Raw genomic sequence first — 24525 nt, forward strand, 5'->3', positions numbered from 1 at the left:
ATTCGTCAGCGACTTCAATACTTGCAGTGCTCAATTTTTCACCTTCGATTTTCAGTTCCCGTATACCGTGGCAATTTTTGACCTTTTCCAACCAACCACTGCTTCCTTTGAATGAAGGATCGCCATTCAATTTCATGTTGAAAAACAACTCTTTTTCGGCAACAGTAGGTCCAGACAAAGGAACGCCTTCGCTTCTTTTTTGAACGAATCACAAATAAAGAGTGTCGTGTCGTGCCGTGTCGAGTGATTCATTTGTGGCTTTTTTTCATTGTCTAACTATGTTTTATCCGGCCATCCAACGATTCCATTTGCGAAGCATACTTTTCAATTCATTCAGCATTTTTTTTTAATCATTGATTGCTGTTCTCGGATCATCATACTTTTTGCTCAATGCGACTAAGTGACACAATCAATGTTTGCATGCGTTTTTATTTTCGTCTTGCGATTCTCAAAATGAAACTCTAAAAGTACGGTATCATTTATCATTACCTATTTAAATTGAAATTTATTCCAGAGCCCTGAATAAGAACAATAATTGTTTACATAAAAAAATGCAGTGGTGGCATAACTTCACGTGTATATTTCAACGAATTTCGTTTGGCTTATCGCAATGCTCAAACAAAATGAATTTAAAGTTTTACTTATGTTGTCAATATAACTTATGTATGGACCCTGGCGGTTAACAGAGGTGACGGTTAATAGAGAGACGGATAATCGAGGTTCCACTGTAGTTTTAAGCCGACGGCCACGGCACCACGCTGTGAGTTTATGCAGCCACCCTCTTAAACCGTAACCAAATCGCCCATTTGGACTGCTCTTCTATAAGCGTCTATATTCTTTGCTTGTACCATGCTGTTTTTTAATACTGTCACCTGTCACAAGTCACAAGTTAATTTGTGACACGCCGGGGTTTAGCTTGGTAAGAGAAATATAGTAAAAAATCTATTTTTTCCTTTAAACAGGAAAAAAAGTAATTACCAAAAAATAATAAAATATTTATACGCGTGGTAAATCTATTTTGAATTCATCATGGATCTAAAATCATTTCTAAACCAATGGTGTCAGAAGAATAAAGTGGAACCAATTTATGAAGTGAGGCCCACAGGTGAGTTATATTAATTTATTTTACTGTAATCTTATTCTGTAGATACTTTTAAACTTATATTGGAAGCAGTAGGTTTGTTAGGACTCTAGGTTTACAGAAAGAAATGAGATACATAAAAAAGAGATAGCCGTTTATGGACTAACGACTCGCTATAGAACCAACTGCTATTTAACTCTAAACATTTTGGATTGCTTTTATCAGATACATAAAACGAGATAGCCAGTCATAGACAAATGACTCACTATTGAACCAACTAATACTAAACATTTTGGATTGCTTATCTAATTTTTGTACTATTCAGTTCTTATGGGCATCGGTAGCGGGGTGCATCTGCATCTTGATTGGACAGTTATAAATTCGGCCAGTAAAATATGTTTGTTTAATATTTATTTATGAGGAACGGGAAACAGTCTTTGGAAGTTATATCTTTGAAAGTGTTGACAGCTTCACATACCTTGGCTCCCTAGTGACTACTACCAACAAAACAAACGAAAAAAATTAAAAGATGAATATACCTTACACATAGTGCATACTAATGACTCTAAAAACAAATCCACTCAAGAAATATCCAAAGAAAAACTAAAACTATTATATACAAAACACTGCTGAGGCCTGTCCTCGCATATGGGGTGAAAACATGGACTCCAATACTCCTCTGGGAAGGATACTTCTGGGAATATTCGAGCATTTGATACTCTGCAAAATATTTGGAGCTATAAACAATCAAGAGCAGTGGAGCAAAAGATATAATTTTGAATTATACAAACTCTTTAATGAACCAGATGTTGTAATGTTCATTAAAACACAGTGACTTAGATGGGCTGGACACATAATAAGATTGTCTGACAATATAATTGCTAAAAAGCTAATAACAGGAACACTTATAGGAAGAAGAAGCTGAGACTGGCTGCAAATTAGGTGGCTATTTATTTATTAACAGAATCCATTTACAAAAGTTTTATCAAAGCTACACCTTAAAAACAATAAATTTTTAAAATATCAAACATCTCAAAAAAATAAACTATAACAAACTTTAGTACAGCTATCAAGCTAGTATTGACATGTAGAAGAGATCACTTATTATGGGATACTTACCTTTTTGTTGTTTTTTAAATTAAATAATTTTGGAGTCAAAAATATTTATTTGTTTTGGCAGGCTATTAGCACTCTGGACCAATCGTGTAGTTGGTTCATTGATACCATAATAAGTGTGGTGAAATGGCCTTGAAAATATTTCTGATTCTACCAGGTGCTTTAAGAATAACTAGTAATAACAATTATTGAGAACAACCTATAAGAGCATTAATGACTTTGTTCAGGAAACATAAATCTAAATTGTAAATTTTTAATTACATATGTTTATGATAAATCTTTACACTTTTAAAACATTTCAGATACTTGTAATGAATAACTTAAAATTTGCACATAGGAATTTTTCCTCAAATCTCACTTTTGCAATAATAATAATAAAGATAATACTTCTTCTTATACACATTAAAGGTGTCAGATAACTAATAAAAATTATACAGAACAACAAATGTTTGACATAAGTTGATATTTACGCCAATCGTTTGTGAAGCAGTAATGTTAAGTACATAAGTGCAGCTCATATGTTCTTTTAATGCTCTCCTCACTTCCTAGAGACTACAGTGAAATAAAATATAATTAGTAGTGTGGTGATTGCATAAATCTATGTACCAGGCCCATGCAATATATTATCCAAACATGTTAAACTCCCCATTTTACTATTTTTTTTTATTTCAGGACCCAAGCATAGGCAGAGATTTCTCTGTGAACTACGAATTGATGGATACAATTATGTTGGAGCAGGAAATTCTACCAACAAGAAGGATGCACAATCTAATGCTTCAAAGGATTTTATCTCTTTCTTGGTTAGGCAAGGATTGGTAAATAAAAATGATGTACCAGTTGAAATTGATGCTGCTCCTGCACCTGTCATTCACCGTAAGTATAAATATAACAACAAATGTATAATTTTTAATATTTGCAAATTCTTTTTTCTTCCTAGAAATTGAAGGTGCTTTAATGATTTTTATAAATTATTCTAAAGGTCATAACTTTTGCTTATGCAAAATGTGAAATAAAGAAGTCAAAACACAATTTTTTAATCAAAAAATTTATTAAAATCCTTTATAAAAGCTATATAATTAAGAAACATCACAACAATAAAACATTTTCGAAATCCGTATTCCATCATCAGTGTCTAGGTGTACATGTTTTGAGCCACTAAATATCTGGGTAAAAACCCGTTAAAAGTTATTGGTTTAAATTTATTTTACATTATTCGATCTTATATGTTAAGATGTTAGAGTTACCAGTGGATTTGATAACATGTGAATAATGTAAAATTAATTTAAACCAATAACTTTTAACCGGTTTTTACCCAGATATTTAGTGGCTCAAAACATGTACCACAGTATAGATAACAACCAGTATTCTCACTCTACCGCGGTACCTTTGATCTTTTTAGACAAAATTCGGTGACCTTGATGCCATATTGTCTGGACGAAAACCGTGGACTGGCCCTGCACATATGGACGCGACAGAGCCGACTTTGATTTATTTAACAAAATTGATTTTAATTTCAACCAATTTCAAAACTCTTCTTGCTACTCTTTCATTCTTCGAGAAATTAAAAAAAAAACCTAAAATTGTTTCTTTCTCTGCGTTGTATTTATGATTTTGTTTTCTAACGTTTCACAACTATTTGTTACAGAACTGTCTTATACACTATCAAAAAAAAAATCAAATGGAGAGTTATGCAACAGTTTTTAATAAATATGCTAGTTTTAAAGCTGTAAGGTTATAAAGTAGAATAAAATGCAAAGTTTCATTTCAAAATTCAAATACAGAGTTTGAAATCAGTTAATATATTTTAATTATATCTCACTAAAAACACAATAGGATGTGAACAAAACTCCTAAATATGTATATTGATTAGTGATTGATCTTACCTGTTCATTGTAATAGACTATTTTGACTTGTTATTTCGATATAAATGATTAAATAATCGTGTTATTGATGTTTCCAAATAATCGTTTTATTATTTTTTTCTTTTAGTTTTATTTTCATATTTTTGAGTATTGAAATTTCTGTTGTTGAATTTTAATAAATAGTACAAACGTATACGGCTAAATAAAGTTGTACAATATTTTTTGAGTATTGAAATTTCTGTTTTGAATTTTAATAAATAGTACAAACGTACAAGGCTAAATAAAGTTGTACAATATTTGAGTGGTCTTTGTTCAAAAGGTGACTAAAATTTATGGTACTAAATCGAAAAACATGTTTTAATAATATTCGGTTGTACAGCTAATATTTCAAAATTCTTTTGAAATAGAATGTCAAGTATACCTCCTTATAAAGTCAACAGAATCAACAGTAGGGATTTTTAGATTATCAAATGTGTCACCGGTTCTATTTTTATATACATTAACATATGAATATACAGTTTTATCCGACAAATTAGTTACACTTTTTGAGTAGCTGTCTGGTATATTATTTTTAAATAATATATTAGGGCTGGGTAAACAAAATTTGCTACACAAAACATTTTTGTAAAACTTTTGGCCCCTTGAAGTACATTAAGAGACATCCTGTTTAAACTGATTACTGAATCTTCTACCTCTTGCCTTTTTTCTAGACTGTAAAATTTGAACATTAATGAAATTAGCTAAATTTAACGAAGGACAAAATTTAGATGTAAGTGCCATGTAGTCTTCAATTGTCACATTATCGACACATTTCTTTTCTGTAGAATGTACAGAATGTTTTCTGAATTTTTTATTTAAATAATGGTTTTCCTTCCATAATTTTATAACTGTACTTCATAGCACAATTTTTCTTTGAGTTTTTTCTTACAATCCTTGTTGATGTACATTAGATGTCTAACGGAATCATACAAAGTGCTAAAAGTAGCGTCATCCTGTTAATGTTAAGAATGTATTTGTGGAAATAAAAAATAAATTTTTAAATGAACTTCATTTATTATTACATGTTGCATTAGATATTACATTTATTTATTTATTTAATAATAACAAAGGTGACAGACCCACTGTCAAAATTAGATAAAAATACATTGTAGATAAATAAAATTACAGATAAAAATCAAATATACATGTATAAAACAAGTACACATTAAGTTTACAAAGTATCATTTTGTAGTTTAAAATTTCAGAAGTTAAACAAATTATATCTCATGAGCACTGATTTGCATGTATGAGAAGTCAGATCATACCTATATTTGAACCATAATTAGTTCTGCAATGAGATACATAGAAATGTAAATTCTGAAGAAGTGACCGGGAAAGAATATGAAAAGAAATTAGCTAAAGCAATTTAGGAGTATGGACTATTCTCTATGGATAATTAATTGCTTTTGTTCAAATGTGATTTTGAATGATATTTTACATTGTTGTTTACTTGATCTTAATTAATGTCAATATAATTAATTATTAATTAATTAGAAGAAACGCTCTAATACATTTTTATGGAATATGATCAGATATTTTAGTTACATCTCACTAAAAACATAAGATAATGTGAAGAAAGCCCCTGAATGGGTATATTAATTATTGATTGATATTATCTGTTCATTGTAATAAAAAAGAGTATTTTGACTTATTATATTGTTATAAACAAGTAAATAATGTTTTATTGATGTTTCCAAATAATCAATTATTATTTTTTCTTTTGGTTATATTTTCATGTTTTTCAGTCTTGAAATTTCTCTTCATGAATTGTAATGAATAGTACAAACATACACAGCTAAATAAAGTTATACAATATTTTATTTTAATAATATTCGGCTTTGCAATTAATATGCCAAAGGAATATGAAAAGAAATTAGCTAAAGCAATTTAGGAGTATGGATTATTCTATACACAATTGCTTTTGTTCAAATGTGATTTTGAATGATATTTTACATTGTTGTTTACTTGATCTTGATTAATGTCAATATAATTAATTATTAATTAATTAGAAGTAATACTCTAATACATTTTTATGGAATATGATCAGATATTTTAGTTACATCTCACTAAAAACATAAGATAATGTGAAGAAAACCCCTAAATAGGTATATTAACTATTAATCGATATTATATGATCACTGTAATAAAAAAAGAGTATTTTGACTTTTTATATTGATATAAACAAGTAAATAATGCTTTATTGATGTTTCCAAATAATCACTTTATTATTTTTTCTTTTGGTTATATTTTCATGTTTTTCAGTTTCAAATTTCTCTTCATGAATAGTATAAACGTACAAAGCTAAATAAAGTTCTACAATATTTTAGTGGAAATTGTTCACAAGGGTGGCTAAAATTTATGGTACTAAATAGAGAAACATATGTTTTAATAATATTCGGCTGTACAGCTAATATGTCAAAATTCTTGTGAAAGAGACAGTCAAGTATACTAATAAAGTTAACAAAATCACCAGTAGGCATTTTTAGATTACCATATGTCTCACCAGTTCTATTTTCATATCCGTTAAATATGAATATACAATAGTATCTCACAAATTAGTTACACTTTTTGAGTATCTGCCACATATTTCACAACTATGGAATTCTTAAACATTTTTTCATTAAATATCCACACAAATATGTTATAAAATTTTAATTTTTCAATTGTCAATATACTTCTTTTCTGTAGACTGTAACTTCTGAAGTTTTTTTTTAAATAATGGTTTTCCTTCCTTAATTGTATAACTGTACTTCATAATACATTTTTCAGGGAGTATTTATTGATAATTGTTGTGACACTTGAGTTGAACTTAGTGTTACTGGACGTGTAGTTACATGTTCAGGTTCTCCATGGAATATGTTGTTTTTACCAGGAGTAATAGTAATATCCTGAAGTACAGTTATAGTGGATGGTTTATGTTTAATACTAACATTTTTCTCTATATCCATAGCTGAACTTTTCACTACTTCTAAAAGAAAAAGAGAAAGCTTAGATATGTGTTACATCTTAATTATTTATTTTATTTACCTTCATTAATAGGACATCTTGGAAGACATATGTTTTGGACTACTGCAGAATAAGTATGATCAAAAGTTGATGAGCCCTCCATTAAAGGAAAATTTGTGGGAACTGCTGAAGAATCGATTTTGTCATATCATTCAGAAACATCTTATTGTCGAAATAAGTACCACAAAGACGATGACTTCTATGTAAATGTTCTGCCTTATCCAATTAATCTTCTCGTCCACATGCCATTAACCAAATGTTTGCCCTAAATACAAACATTTTTTAATACACGATGAAAATCCACCGTTAATAAATAATATAACATCTTAGCATCTGTAATACACAATTTTAATCCTAATAACACTCACCTATTAACATCTTTTGGAAACGAAAAAAAGCTAAAATTACTTTTTCTAGAATTATTACAACACTTTATAGCTGCACAAGTGTGGCAAGTCTTTTTGTTTTTATTTTTGTACATATCGACGTACTTATACAACGCAATTGCGAAATAAAAAATGTATAAAGATTATTTGTATCTATAAATACACAAAAAGTAAACAAATACAATGGCCTCTATATTATTTATCTATGACAAATGACAATGGCCAATGACCAATGAGAGCCGTCAAATTTTTCGGAGTCCAGAGAAAATGGCGTCGCTGTCTGCGCGAGTAAAATGCGCAACCTTTCGCGCCAAAGCGGAGTGGGAATACTGGTTGTTGTCTATACTGTGCATGTACACCTAGACACTGATGATGGAATATGGATTTCAAAAACGCTTTGTTGTTGTGATATAGCCCCATTGGGTTTGTTAATTGTGTACCTTTTGTAAAGGATTTTAATAAATTTTTTGTGATACATGGTATACAGCCAGCTACACGAACTTAGTTTCCTTGTGAATTTTTTAATCATTTGTTAAAAATATTAAGCTTGCCAAAGGCTACCAGAAAAAACCTTTTCATACCAAAAGTTTTCATTGTTTTGAAAACTATTAAAATAACTCCACTAATAAAAGGAAAAACACTAAAACAGTGAGGTAAAAAAGTTTTTTTTTTAATTGAACTAAGAAAATTAAGAAGACTTAAAACTTTTAATTTTGGACAATCCAACTGCTAAACAGTTAAGAGATGGCAAATTTTTTCAATCTGACATACTGACAATCACAACACTTCATACTCTCTTAAAAATAAAGTTATTAATATTAGTAATAACTAAGTGTACAGCAATTTCAAACCTAGAAATCTTTAAGGAAATTGTGGCTCTTCCAAATAAGCTTACAAATGGTCCTGATGATATTCCTAACATGTTGCTAAAAAATGTGTGTGTAAATTGTATTCTCGTAGCATCTGTATCCAATCTGCAATACCAAAATAATTTGATTGGCTAGTTAGCTAGCAGATTTCTTGGATGTGTAAAGTCTTATATGTCAGGAGCAACATGACTTCTCTTCACAACAAATCAACTTTGACTAATCTATTATTTAATTATTATCTTGAAATATTGTGTACCTAACCACTATTTTGTATATTATAAATTGTAACATTTAATGAGGTTGTCACATATATTAAATAAGTAAATAAATTTCAATAAGCAATAAATTAGAAAACATTTAAAGAGGGAATGAAAATAGTCTCTAAAATATACAGGAATTGGAAGAAAGAAACAAGTTTGAAATGAAATTCTTAATAATACTGACATGTTTCTTGCTATTACAAACAGAAAATCTCATTTTTACCAGTTATAGATAAGTCTTAATTGAATGTATTGTATTCAGTTTTTATATAGACTATTGTTTAAATTTCAGATGGCCAACAAGAAGTGACAGATGGAGGACAGCAACATCAAGTGTTTGAGAAAGGTATGGGCCCTGCCAATTTTGGTGAAGCATACCGTCCTCGTGGTAGAGAAGATGGGGACTGGCATTATATGGACAGGGCACAAGAACAGAAACGAATGGAAGAAGCAGAAGATTTAGATGTGAATGCTCAAATTCATGGAAATTGGACTGTAGAAAATGCCAAATCTAAGCTACATCAATTCATGCAAGCCAATAAGATTAATACAGATTATAAATATACACAAGTTGGGCCAGATCACGCTAGGTTTGTTTATTTGATGGGAAAATATTACATATAGTTGGTGGATATACGAATTTTAGGGAAATGGGGAGAATCTATGATTTTTTAAAACTTTTGATTTTTTATTATTGCTTACTGTGTTAAAAGATTGTTTTATTATCTTAAGTACAGTAAGCCTAATTTTATTTTTAAGACTTGCAAAAAAACTGTGATTAATTTTCATTCACATTTTTTTTGTAAGTATTTTTTTACAGAACCTGTATGAAAACTTGACCAAAAGCAGTAGTACTTATATAAAACCAGACACCTTCGGATATTATAGACTTGCTTATAATATCTCTCTGTGTCATTATTCAGTATACTTCTAGGAAGATGTGTTTTGAATAATTGGTTATTATATGGTTATTATAATAACTGTTCTATATTCTGTAATATTTTTATTTGGAAGCTGTGATCAGTTTTTCAACCATTTATGATAATAATAGTTCTCCTTTACACTACTAGAGCAATATAGATGTATAGCAGTGTAGTCTGCAACTTATAGTTTAATATTTCTTGGGTGTATGACATACAAGGTAAAGCACATTTCACAAATAACACAATTTTTCTTAAGGAGAAAATGAAATCATATTACCTTGCAGTGTAATCAAGAATTAGATCCATACTCATAATCACTGTCGTCAGTATCTTCATTTAGTTTTTTTACTCGACACAACTGAACAGTTGGGTTTGACAGTTAAAATGTTTAGTACGAGATATTACAAAAGACTCTCATCTACCCATTAACGGCCTAGACAATAATCAAAGAGAAATTTGACAATTTATTTATTAGATTGGACTAAAAACACATAAAATAAGACTAATTTACAACCAAAAAGATTTTTTTTTGTCATCAAAGGAAAAAATTTGTGTGTGTGTATATACACCTTTGGCCAAATACGGGTACAATTTTTAATAAAGGAACATATTGTATCTTAAATGTAAATTAAATTTTAAGATGAAAATTTTCAAAACATTCGGGGCGTAGATGCACTCTACACTTTTTACATAAATATTTAGTATTACTTTTGGCACATCTGACATTTTTTACTTGCACTATTATCATTCTTTTTTATGTCACCAATATTGTCGAATCTAGTTTCATCTGGTAAAGCAAATTTGGATGGACGTCCATGTACTGAGTTTGACACTGATGTAGCGGTTTCTTCACTATTCACTTCTCCCCATATGATTGAATGATATCAACTTGAGGCAGAGTGTGATAACTGGGTAATATATATACATATGCTAATAAATTGTAATATTCTGTGATTCATAAATATTTGTAAAATATAGAATGCTCTCAATTACTTCTCTATAAAAAAAAATGAAAAAACTTGGTTTTTATTTTGTCTAAATATCAATCATAGTGATGTTGAATTACTGTAGTGTACGAAGGAGTATCTTCTGTTTTTACCAAATTTGGATTTATTATTTTTGCCTGGTTCCTTCTTTGGACGTTTTGATCTGTGGTTCAGAGAAATATCAGAATCGTCAGAATTACCATTCACTTGTATTTCATAATATGTACCTGCAATATCTGATTTTATTCCTTCTTCACCAATAATATTATATCAATGTCTTCTAAATCGGAAACTTAATCTGTTTCCGGTGGCACATAAACCACACCAAGTGAGTCATCATTTTCACAATCTGAATCTTCTTCTAACAAAACCATTAACTCTTTAGTAGTTAGTGCCCTCTTCATTTCATATTTCGAGAATTTACTAAAATAAACTTACAGCACACAGCAATCCAATAAAATAGTGAATGAAGTGTAATGTGCGTGTAATGAAAAAAATTTAATATGATTTCGGCCAAAGGTGCGTATATGAATCGATCAAGAATCCATACCAAGTTTTAGAATAATAAAAATTTCAACATATTTTTATAACTATACCATACAAAATACAAATTATGCAAAATTATAATTTTAAAATATTTAAAAAGTAATATTTTTGGTAAAAGAAAAATGAGATTATATATAAACTATTAAGATGTTATTTTAACCCCTTCGTGCCGGACCGTCATTCGGCAAGTCGGCTCCTATATACGGATTCGCACACACACGCTATACAATAAGTATCACACTACAAATAATTAAAGTTAATGTAATAATAACATTAATTTTAGAAATAAAATATTTTAATTAAATTAATTATTCTACATAGTACGTGAGCTAAATTAAATTTTATCTATAAAATACCATTTTAAACGAAAATTATTAAAAAATATAGGAACTTGGGAAAACAAAATAAACGAAAAATTTTATCGAAATAATAGAAGAGAACCATTTTATTTATCGTGGTACTGGTCAAAATGCTATTTGGAACACAATGCTACATCACAGCCGGTACAAAAAAGAAACATATATTTATTTTTATTTTTAGCAATGTTATAGCAAACAAAACACCTTGGCCTTTTTTGTTTATCTTTACCAAGTCTAATCAAGTTATGTTGAACTTTCAATTTCTTCTTGGGTTTTGAAGTCTTCTTTCTCTGCGTATTATTGAAAGATTTGCGATATTCAGAATATTGCGGATTGTAATGAGACAATAATTCGTCACACAATTTTTGTGTAAACTCCATAAAGGGAATTTGTTTGTTGGAGGTGTTTTGGTAGATTACTCTAGCGTTCAACACCATTCTTTGAAGCATATGTACTCCTAATTTTTTTAACCAGGTGTAGTTCTTTCTGGCAGCATTATATGGTTCGATTTCTTGATCAATCATATCCACTGTATCCATGTTCATGTTATAATGCTCTATATGTGCAGGCTTTTTGTAAGAAACTCAACACTTTGTTAAAGTTTCATATCTTTGTTTTTCTTCGAAACCAGCAGTAAGTTTTGTAGTCAAAACATAGACATCCCTTTTGTCGCGAAATCTTACAACTAGCATATCCTTATTTCTAAAAAACACGACTGATACTTGTCTAGGGGAAGTCCTGAAATTTATTGCGGCAGTCCTCGTCTTATATTTATAGTGCCTGTTACAAAAGTATTTTTTGACATTAGAAATTGAGCCAAAAGGACAGACAAATACCAGCTATACAGGATTACTTCTCGACCTTCTTCCAGTAGATTTCGGTTCAGGAGAACAACTATTCGCTCAGTCATTGAAAATAAGATACGTCATATATATCTTTCCCAATATACAGTCCGAAGTTGAATGTATAACCCCTCATTTTTGGATCGCAGGGGCATAAGCAAAATAAATTTATTTCAAATCTGGACCTTTTTGTTTTATTTAATATATTGCTTGAAATGCAAGCGGCCTTTGTATATCATAAGACATTCATCAATTGCGCATGTTTCACCTATGTCAATTAGAAATGTGATATTTTCACGTAACAGCGCAAAAAAACAGCTAAACGCGTTAGCGGTCTTGATTTTAGTCTACATTACTCACCTGTCTCTACTCATAATTTTTCCAGAAAACACTGGAGATCCTCCTAATAGATAGGATTTTCGTCAATAGTCATGCATTTTAGATAAGTGAGTTACCTCCATCAATAATAAAAGACAAATAAAAATTCTACAGAAGCATCCTTCCATATTAAACCATAAATTTTGTGAAACAAATTTTCATTTTCCTCAAAATATAGTTTAGCACGCTCGTTGGTCCAGTCACAAAGGCTTCTAACTATTTTAACTGAAACAAATGCTTTAAAGCATTCTCTGGCGGATTTGTGAGAACCAATATCTATAGCAGGGTGAAAATCCTCAGGAAGTTCAATATGATTCATTGGAGAATATCTTTGGTCGTCAAATGGATTTGAAATAACTTTCCAATCGCCGAATTGTACTGGTTCATCATCTTCCTCCTCGTCTGTAGTTGAATAATCACTTTCTGAACTTATATCATCGTCAGAACCTTCGTAATCGAAATCTAGGTCAGATTCAGAATTTCTGCCCTGAGACATTATAAACACCTACTTCTCTGACAACAAAAACTCAACTGATAAGGTAAGTAGTAAACAGCAGCACAGTCACCTCACTTCCCACACAATCAGTCAAACATACAAACAACCTTATAACCAATCAAATTAACTAAATCTAATCTCCTTCTAGACATCACCCACTTTTGGGCGTGGTTTCCCCACTTTTAGATTTGAATAAGGTAATTCGGACGGAACAAAAATACCTTAAATATGATGCAGACGATGGCACCGCCGTATATGGCGAACGAAAACTCATGATGCACCCGTGTGCATCACCGTACTGAGCGAAGGTAATTCGGACGGAACAAAAATACCTTAAATATGATGCAGACGATGGCACAGCCGTATATGGCGAACGAAAACTCATGATGCACCCGTGTGCATCACCGTACTGAGCAGACAGTCAAGCATGAGCACACGGGTGCATCACCGTACCGAAGGGGTTAACAAAAAAAAAACATTAAAAAAAATATCCTCTGCCAACAAAATTATACATAATAACAATAAAAGTTGCGTTTACGCACCTTTGGCGGTAAATGGGTAATAATCACCCGATTTCGACGAAATTCTCACTACCCATAGAAATTAGACCAAAAATATGGCTTGTATGAAAATATTACAAATTTATTACAAATATCTCCGCAGATATTGAAACAAACGAGTTTTTGGAAATATAATTCATACTCCAAACGTTGTAGAATAATATAACGGTGAATACTGTGTAAAAATAGTTCATTTGTATTTTTATTATTATACTTTTTTGAAAATGTTGCTTCTAGACATTTAATATGACAGTGCTTTCAACATTTTAAATGGTGTGAAGGGGACTACAAAAATATATTCATTTGAAAAGAGCAGCCAATGAAATTGTATAAAAGACAAAAATAATAACACAGGTACAAGATAAAATGGAAATCAAATTAGATTAGAAGATTTTGGCAGTGAATACTTCACATTTTTTAGTTAGTTATGTTAGTCAAATTAAATACTAGTAAAAGTTATACATCTTTAACATGTGGTATTGGAGCAAATTAGAAAAACAAAAAAAGTAAAAACTTTTAGAGTTTTATTAGAGTAAGATCTAGTTTTTTCAGGTCTTTATTTAAATTTATGAGCGGACGAACATACATCTTCAGGTATTAAAATATTACAGAATGTAAAACATATATTGTAAGCGCCAGTTCGCAACAGCAGTAGGCTTATGAAATAAATAAACCCATGATTAATTGCTTTTGGTTTACGTTTTCTTACAGGTCCTGCAATGAAGGAAGCATGTGTATGTCAATTAGAACGGGAATCGCAACTTTAATATAAAAAGGTGAATACCCACATTATGAATTGCTTTTTCGTTTTTCATACTCTGGTGCAAAATCAATCTGTCAAGAATTAATTTTGCAATCAGAAATATCTGATAAAAAATATATGACACAATACTGTAAAACAGGGTTATTTTGCCAACCATCAGTTAACTTTACACCATGAGTGTAAAAGTGTATTATTAGTTTATTACAGAAAACGCTGCTAAATTTTTAGCAATTATAATTTTTATTTGATAAAGGGCAATATTATAGTTGTTGGAATAAACCAGACGCCGACAGGTTTAGTTTCCACAACAACTTTAAAAATCTGTGTTATTTGTTTAGTAGAAAAATCTTAATGGTAAGGAGCTCTCAATTAGTAACATAATGTAAGTACAATCCTATTCTCCATGTATCGCATTGCATGCATATTTTAACTTAGAAATTACAATAAACCAATTTGAGTAAAATTATTTCAAACAAATTCTTTTTAGTTATACATGCACATTTCATATTGATATGTGGAAACTTTGCACCAAGTGATGTTGCAAATTATGACCCATGAAAGTAGTGCAGTATCTTGGTGAATATTTTTATCTTATTTTATTGTTGTAAGAGGATTAAGAGTGTATAAGAGGGTCAAAGGCTCTTGGCGTATGGCGACCACACGCAAAAAAACTTAAAAGCATGTTTAGAAGCCATTAACACTGAAATCTTACAATATACACACAACCAAACTTATATGGAATCGCCATGTATTTCAAACTAATATTTATTTCTTTTAAAAAAACTTGTTATTGTTGCGAAGAATAAAGGTTTTTATTGAAAATAAACCAATAAAACAATCAGATAACACTGATTGGCACGGTATAGATTATTTGTTTTAGTTTTAAATTGGAAGAAAATAAATAAACTAACTTTCACTTTCAAAAACAAAAATATGCCTTATCTGTGGTTAACGAATGTGCAAAGGGGAAAGATTGTTGGTCTTGTGAAGCAATGAATGTCTCAGAGGGACATAGCTGCAGTGGTAGGCCTAACACAGTGCGTTGTGTCAAAAACCTATGCTAGGTATCAGGATTTAGGAACGCTTAGGAATAGACCAAGATAAAGTCGCCAAAAAGTAACAACGGCTTGCGAGGATCGTTTTATTGCCCAAGTAGCTAGAAGAGACCCAACAATTTCTCACCTGCAACTCCAAAAGCAGCTTTTGGAAGATACAGGTGTGTTTCAGTTGAAACGATAAGAAGAAGACTTCGTGCCCAAGTACTATACAGCAGTAGACAATGACGGATTCCCGAGTTAACCAGGCAGCACACGATTGATTGCCTAAATTAGTGTCTTCAATACCAAAACTGGAACATTGGAAATTGGCAAAATGTGCTTTTTTCAGACAAAACCAGGATTTGTGTAAAATCATATGACCGATGAATTCGTGTACTTAGAGGGCGAGGAAGATAAACAAGAACGGAAAGAGCTAGATCTGTTCACAGACCTAAAAGAGGAAGTGTTATGTTCTGGGGAAGTAATATGGTCGGTGAAAAAACTTCTTTCGTGTCCATTCAACCAAGTTTAATAGCTCGAAGGTATGTTGATTTGGTTCTAGAACCTCCAGTTAGACTCTGAAAAAGTGCAGTGGAAAAAAATTAAATTTTCATGCAAGTTAATGCACCTCCACATACCAGCAGAGTCACTAGACTTCCTTTAAGCAGAAGATATCGCTATTCTGTAGTGACCTGCTTGCTCACCCGATGTTAACCCTATAGAGCATTTGTGGGATATGCTTCAAAAAATAATTAGACCTCGCCGGGATAATCCACTAAACCGTACAGCTAGTACAAGTTGCTCTTGAAGAAAGGAAACAACCTACTACAATAAAATGTTAACAATTTTTTTAGGAGCATGCCCTCGCGAATCGGAGCTTGCGTAAGGCCGAGGGTTAGTAACACTGACTACTAAAAAAACATAAATAAATAAAAACAATTTAAACATCATTCCTTAATCATTGAAATTTTTTGTATGCTATTAACTTTAAAACAAATAATTTTAATTTTATTATTTAATAATTTATGGGATTCTTTAATTTTTATGTATTGGTGATTAAACTGTTTTAAAATAAATATTCTTTGACTTTGTAGGTTGGTTTTTTTAAATTTACTTAAAATAATAAGAAATATTAGATGATTCCATATAAGATTGGTTGTGTGTACCACAGAGAACCATTATGAACAAATTGAAGAACAAACGTATGAAGAAACCAGGTTATCCTGCTACATTTACATATGAAGAAAAAAAGGGCATTTGTTTCTCGCATTCATCAAATGAGTGAGTTAGGGTTCCCCTTAACTGAAATGGAACTCAAATATCCAGGACATATTTAAATAAGAACGATTCATTTAACATTTTATTTCTCTTCAACGGGTAGGAGAGTAACCTGTTTTAAAGATAATCTTCCTGGTAAAGACTGGGTTAAAGCGACATAAGTATCCAAGTTTGGTTTGCAACGAACACTAACAGGAGTAGAGCAGCTCTTAATGGACATAAAATTAAGGTTTATACAGAAATCTTAAAGCAGACCTTGGAGGAAATTTGTTCAAATTGTGAAATTTGGAGGAAAAGGACATGTAATCTATAATTACGGTGAAGAAAAAAAATGTTTAACTGAACGTGCCATAAAATATCCAGAAAGAATAGTTATTTCATCAAGATTCTAGGCCACCTTTTGTGGTTTACAAATCGAAACATTTGTGGGACTCGTGGATAAAGACTGATACTCTTTACGCCAACACAGCGTGTGGGTGGTTAGAGTTTGAAACATTTTCCGATTGTTTTTTTTTTCAACTTTTTAATATAATTGGTCTGTTTTTTGTAATAATTCAAACTTAAAATCTTAAAGTGTGTTAATTATTTGCTTAACAATATCAAAAATCAAAAAATAAACCAATCTTAAATAAATGGCACAGAGTAAACCCATCATAATAATATGGCCTACTTTGCATCACATTTCAAATGGACGTATTCTAAACCGCGGTCAATGTAATATTTTTAAATTTGCAAAATCGCAAAATCTTTTCGATCAATTAAAAAATATGTATTACAAATAAATGAAAAAAGTCAAAAATGTGGAGCAAAGTAACCCCGTTTTACGGTATATTAATTCTTAGAACTTTTAAAATGTATATGAGACGCTCAGAGCCATAGTGTTCTCAAGTTGTACTTAACTTGTGAGAGAATTTGAGTTTGTTGCAAGTAGCCAAAGTAAGGAAACTAAGGTGACTATTGCATTTAGAAATAATGAATGAGAACAGGGTGCCAAAATGCATCTCTCTTGTCGTTTCTCCATTACTGATGATCGTGATTTGCTCCAATACTAACAAAGTTTCTCCATTGGTCTCTATCTTCAGCTGCTCTTAGTGATTCGCAGAATGAGTGGTCTGCTGAATTCTGAATTTGGACGGTCACCAAACGTCTGGTTGGTGATCGTCTTAACGTTTCAGAAATAATCTCATAAATTATTATCACCTCTGCGAACCACGCGACCAAAGAACTGTAGAATTTGTTGCAGACATGTTGTGGACAACCTTTTTTTAATGACAAGTCGGTTAAGAATGGAAGCGTTTGTCCGATGAGCTATTCAAGGTATGAAATATAGAGAATACAAGTGGATTCACCAATCTCATCTTAATTTTTTGAGATATAGATATGTCTTTTCAAATTCTTTAAGCGACTCATCACATTTTTTGCCATACCAATGAGTCTCTGAACTTCTGTTTCACAATTGCCGTCGTTAGTTATACTAGATTCGAGATAATTGAAGCTGTCTACTACCTGGTATTCATGCAAGTGGTTAGTTAGCTGAATAGTATTGAATCTGTTTATCACCATTATTTTTGTCTTGTCTTTAATAATTTTAAGGATAACTTTAATGCTTACCAACTCAACTTTTCCGAGGAGATCTCGCATTTATTGTTCATTTGCTTCTGTAAGTGTAGTGTCTAAACGCATCCTTGTCTAACCTGTCTGCTTTGAATTGGCCCGAGAACTTCTGATATCATTCTGTAGTTTAATGTGTTAAATTACGACTTTACTTTTCCTGAAGCAGCTTCTGGAAAACCGGTATCAATTACAGTACTGTTATTAGTAATTATTTTAATTTAATTTCGTTGAGCTTTACTTTAATGGTTTATTTTACTTTATAATTGTTTATATAATTTCGGCCCAATATAACAGATTTATATGTATATTTTTTATTATATTAAATACTATCTTCTTTTTGTCTTGACAACCTACTGGCATGCGATTTTCGTTACCATTTGGTAATATATGTACTTTCCCATTTAATATTTACTTGAAATATTCAAATTTCTTATGTAATCTCAAAATTTAAATGTTTTAGAAAACGATCATTTTACAATGATTTGTGGAAATTCTATCAGAGTCAACTATGTAGACTGAGAAAATGTATTTTTTCCCAGTTTCATATTTTATTCTAATTTATATCTGCGATTAAAAACTCTTTTATATTTTTTCCGTTAAATAACGTGTAACACAGAGGCCATGTTAATATATGAATCTTTAACTAGCTCACTACTTAGATTTACTGTTCGTTGCAAGATATTTCGGATTTAATCTTCTAGGTATAGTTGTATACAGGGTCGGACTTATATACTGACAGTTTATCAAAATTACGGCAATCCCACAAAGTAAAAGAAAAATACATATAAGTAATACTTTTATATTAAAATATAATATATATTTAACATAGTGAAAAAATACAAAAAAATAAATAAATTTAAACTTAACTATCGTCTACATTTGAATCGGTATCACTATCATCGCTATCGTTTAAATCTATAACTACTCTATTTATAATGTTTTGGAACTGTGAGTATTTTTCTTCTAGTTTTTTAAAATACTCTATACATTTTTTCCAATTATCTGCTGTAATATTATTACATTCGGTCTTAATTAAATCTACAGCAGTCGAAAATGATTTAAGATAATTATTATTTTTCCTCGCATTACTTTTTAATTGAGACCACAACAATTCTATTGGATTCAGTACACAATAGTAAGGAGGTAATCTTAATAGTTTATGGCCATAATTCTCAGCTAGCCTGTCGATAACATAATTTTTTTCACATTTAACTAATTTTAATAGTTCTACAAGTTGTTTTTTCTGTAAGAATCCATAAAATATATTTCATGTTTTGATAAAAATTCTTGATTTTCAACTTTGTTTGAATTAGTGTTTGGAATTTTACTCTTTAGTCTACAATGATACGAAGCATTATCCAAAATAATAACGCTATTTATTTTTAATTTAGGTAGAAATTGCTGCTCAAACTACTTTTCAAACAAAGTAGTGTCCATATCTTGATGATAATCTAAGCGACAATCACTTACATTCTTAGCAGAGAGTAATAAATCATCTTCTACCCATCCTGATTCTCCCCCACAATGTAAAATACAAATTCTCTTCCCTCTAGAGGGAGGAACATTGGTGACGCAATTTTTACTACCATCGGACCAATATTTTTTAACTATATCGTGAGTGTCGAACCAAGTTTCATCCAAATAATACAAGTTCTTCCCTTCGCTCCTAAAAGACTGTCCAAATAATCGAACCTCCACTTTATTAAACGGCTGGATTCCATAATTGCCTGTCGTTTATTCACTGTTTTATAAATAAAACCATTAGATTTTAAAAACCTCCAAAAACTAGTTTTATGAGACTCGGGGATTATTTCTTTGTTTCTTAATTCACTCAAAAGTTTATTTAAAGTTGGTAAGTTATTCACTGAATACATATGATATATTGTTTCCCATATAGCTGATAAATGAAAATTCGCTAATACTCGATGGGCACCAGAATCCTTTCTTTTTTTTTTCGCAACACTGGACCGTCTTTTATAAGTTCGGACACAGTGGATCGTGGCACTTGTGTCCAAAAAAAACCGTCTTTTTGATCGCTTCTGATTTAACCATCGTCGAAAGAATACCTAAGAAAAAAAAACGGGCGTGGCAGTCCAGTGGGATTGCCGGTAGAAGTTATACTTCTATACACGCGTTCGTCAATACAAATTTATATGGGAGTCAATCTGCACAATCATTACATATGTAATGCTATAGGTAAGAGAGAGCAGAAAGAGAAAAAGTCGTCAACATCGTTTGTTGTATATAAACATTTGACCTGTAATAGGAGTATAGTAAGTAAATGAAGGATTGAATCAATATTTTAATGAAAATATATATTTTTATTTTCATATATGTATAAAAGGAGTTGAATGCAAAAATTTTTTTTTACACATACTCTGCAGTAAAATTCATTGTTAATTTTGTTATTAATATAAAAATACAATACACTGCCACATAATTCAATATTATAATACAATACAAATTAAAATGCAATATTCATAAGTATTTAAAAATGACAATATACATAACTTACGCATATGTTTAATTTATCATGATAATAATATTAATAAAAAAATAATAATATTAATAAATATTAAATATGTTTACAAAAGGAACATTTTTATTCTCGAGAGAGAAAGAGAGAGAAAATATATCTTCTGTCTGTCTCTTACCTATATCTTACATATGTAATGATTTTGCCGATTCACTCAATATAATACGAATACACACAAATTTCCAACGTCGAACGCACGTATAGAAGTATAACTTCAAAAAATGTTTGTGGAAGATAAAAATAAAAAAAATTAATGGGAAAATACCATTAGTTGACTGTATACCATCGTTTAAAACAACATACAGAAGTTAAAACACTTCACAATTGTATTTAGGTGTATAAAAATATATATTTTTATACAAATACAATTGTGAATTGTTTTAACTTCTGTATGTTTTTTTTATAAAAATAAAAAACCAACAACTCGGATTATGTTGTAAATTTTCATTTTAATTTATTTTAAAATTTAGCATTTTTGCGTATATTACATATATTTAATAAGACTAACGTGGGGTTTTTAAATATTTCAAAAATAAAAAAGGAAGTTCATATTGGGATTCGAACTCACATATACCAGCGTATAAACCAAACACGTAAGAAATTTGCCAATTAGACATGACACTAACGTATTTCAAAATTGACAGTTCTCGGTCATACAGTGATTATTGATATTAAATGATAATTGATATTAAGTGATATTAAATATATATACAAAAGGAACATTTTATTCCCGATAGAGAACATATCTTACATATGTAATGATTTCACCGATTCACTCCCGTGCAAATTGCCAACGTCGACCGCGCGTATAGAAATATAACTTCAAAAATATGTAATTTTACTTTTTAAGGAATTCTGCTCGGAATTTTGTGTTTTTTATGAATTAATTAATCGGTAAATATGATTAACCTTCCTAATACCGGGTGGGGCGAATTCTCGCCCCAGGTCTAACGTTTTTATTAATATCTGTAATTAAGTTTAATCAATCGCTTTAACGGTTTAGGACATTGGTATTTGATGTATTAAGAGCACAAAGAAGTAGTAAAACCCAAAATACTGCGAACAGAAAATTAAATATTTTCGTCGGATTTCGCGAAAATGTATGTGGGGCGAGAATTCGCCCCACGTGTTTTCGAGTGTTTTTGTGAGTGTATGTTTGTCTAGATTCTTCGAAGCATCACTTTCTAGTTGTCTCTCTAAGAATTTGTAAAGTGCAATTAGCCCTAAGTATGTCTGATATCTGATAACTGCTAAAATTACCTGTTTATTTGGTGAGTTTCTGAATGTGACTGTCTTCTGTCTTTGATTTTTAATTTGTTGAATTGGTACTAAACAAAGTATACAGACAATAAAGAGTTAAAAAAATGGTAAGATTAACGAGATACATAGAATCTTTGCCCTTAAAAGTGAACCAAACTACTGGTTCGTTTTAAAATTCACCCGGTATTAGGAAGGTTAACTAAAGAGTATTTTTAACGAGTGCTTACCGTTGTAAACGTTAAGCACGATTTGCTTTGCATCGTGTGTGTGAGATGAATATAACCAGAACGTTTTTCAGGTTCAGACTCGTCTTCATTTCCTGAAATAGTGACAAGAATGTACAGGACATCGTCACTAATCATTTCTATATCACTCATATTTATAGTTATTACACAGACTTCTGTTCTAAATGAACGACAAAAGAAAAATGAAGTTCTTTTCAAATAAAATTTCTTCTCACAGAAGCCCATTTAGTGATACTTTGATATTAAGTAAACATTATCCTTTTATCTGTATAAAATTCCAAGAAATTTTCTAATCTCCTATACACTAGCTTTACGTACCTAGAAATTTGTAATTCGAAATTCCAAGTACAAATGCAATTAACTGATTAAATTTAAATAGGTACACAAAATTATGCTTAAAATTTTATTTACCAATCGTTAACAACTCAAAATTGAAATACGTACCTGGCTACACCTACTTTGTATCATTTAGTAAGGTACCTTTAAACTTTGGATAGTTTTTAAATTGAACCTAATGTAACGAAAGCCTAAGGGTGACTATTCGTTACAACAGAGTACAATCATTTTGTGCTTGATATCGGCCCAGTCTCTTAATCTGTGGAATTCCATCCGAATTATCTTGCAACGGATTATAATAAAGAAAATAACTGTCAGGTCTGAATATTGAGCCAGAAGTAGAAGCAAACATTGCCTAATTTAAATTGATGTTTCAGAACATTCGTCGCAGAACTCAGTTTTTATGTTAAACAACTTGGAAGAACTATTCATGGAAGGGATACTGGATCTAATAAGCAGACTGCAAGTAAAAGTTGTGCCCTATCTGTCGTGCGACAACTTTTTCACTTAAAAGTCATTGAAGCTTTTTCAGGTATGTAGATATTATAGAAAATATGTTTTTCTTTCGTAATTCCTTCTGTTTTTTATCATGCGTTGGATTTTTGTGTAGTGTAGATATAATAAATGTAGTGGAAATAATAAAATTAAATACCTGACACCAAGCAAGCAAACACGTGTTAAAGTGAGTAATAAATTCCTCAAGTGGTAATCCTATTTGTTGTATACTCCTTAATTGTTTTCTAAGAAACAATGGTGTACTTACATTGTCGGCAAATTTTTAAAGTCGGTAACTTATTTTATGTACTTCGAACTATAGAGGTAATAAAAATAGTCAAGCTGTAAAGCTTATAAAATGGGTGTATTTACATTGTCGGCAAATCCTTAAATTCGGTACTTTATTTCTTTTTCAAACTATACAGATATCTTATGTTGTATTTATGTATGTTATAACTTTCAAACAATCGAGTTGTAAAGGTTGTAAAGTAAAACATTGCTATGTTGAAGCTACAGAGGTCAATTAAATTTTTTAAATTTATTTATTAATGGAATCCATTTACAAAAGTTTTAACAAAGCTACACCTTAAACAATAAATTTTTAAAATGTCACATAAAACATTACAAAAAAATAACATTCTACATTGACATGTAGAAGAGATCACTTATTATAAGATACATTTTTGTTTTTTAAATTAACTAATTTTGGAGTCAGAAATATTTATTTGTCATGGCAAGCTATTAGCACTCCGGACCAATCGTGTAGTTGGTTCATTGATACCATAATTAGTGTGGTAAAATGACACTTGAAAGAATTCCTATTGTCTGTTGTTTCGAGTTGTAAAAGGAAAATATGTACCAAAATAGCTTGCAGGGACTCACTGATTTTTTCGACTAATAGAGGGTTGAGATTTCCAGTAATGGATGTTTTGGGATTTGGAGGCGTTCTAATTATATTTTTTATCGCTTTTTGACATCCCGTTCGTAAACTAGTGTTCTATAAGTCCCTGCATCTAATGTGATTAAAATCTTTTGCTTTTGCCGGTATTAAGTTGATCACTTATATTTTTATTCCCTCCTATATTTTCTTGTCTCTTCACATAGTTTTTTCTTCTTTATTTTTTCTTGGACTCCGCTAGGCCGCCTCCAGGTCCTTTTATTCTCAAACTTCTCTTCTGAGGTTTTTCCAGGTATTTCAATATCTTTAATAGTAATTTTAACTTTTAACAGTATTTTTAATAATTTTGGCTGT

At 30.6% G+C, this 24525-nt stretch overlaps 1 protein-coding gene and 1 long non-coding RNA gene across 2 annotated transcripts in view; one reads left to right on the top strand and one right to left on the bottom strand.

Moving 5' to 3' along the window:
• The first annotated feature begins 885 nt into the window (after positions 1 to 885).
• mle (dosage compensation regulator mle) overlaps positions 886 to 24525 on the top strand; it is a 36654-nt gene continuing 13014 nt past the window's right edge. Inside the window, exons 1-4 of the mRNA XM_072537422.1 lie at positions 886 to 1105; positions 2870 to 3070; positions 8912 to 9209; positions 23156 to 23310. Of these exons, the coding sequence (XP_072393523.1) occupies positions 1030 to 1105; positions 2870 to 3070; positions 8912 to 9209; positions 23156 to 23310 (730 nt within the window). The 5' untranslated portion in view covers positions 886 to 1029. The remainder of the gene's footprint in view (positions 1106 to 2869; positions 3071 to 8911; positions 9210 to 23155; positions 23311 to 24525) is intronic.
• Positions 6387 to 7782, bottom strand: LOC140445416 (uncharacterized). The gene is made up of 3 exons (XR_011951392.1): positions 7473 to 7782; positions 7126 to 7369; positions 6387 to 7066 (listed from the first exon to the last, which is right to left on the bottom strand). It is a non-coding gene; the product is annotated as an uncharacterized lncRNA (long non-coding RNA).

Source organism: Diabrotica undecimpunctata, chromosome 7, assembly GCF_040954645.1.
Source record: "Diabrotica undecimpunctata isolate CICGRU chromosome 7, icDiaUnde3, whole genome shotgun sequence".
Lineage (NCBI taxonomy): Eukaryota > Metazoa > Arthropoda > Insecta > Coleoptera > Chrysomelidae > Diabrotica > Diabrotica undecimpunctata.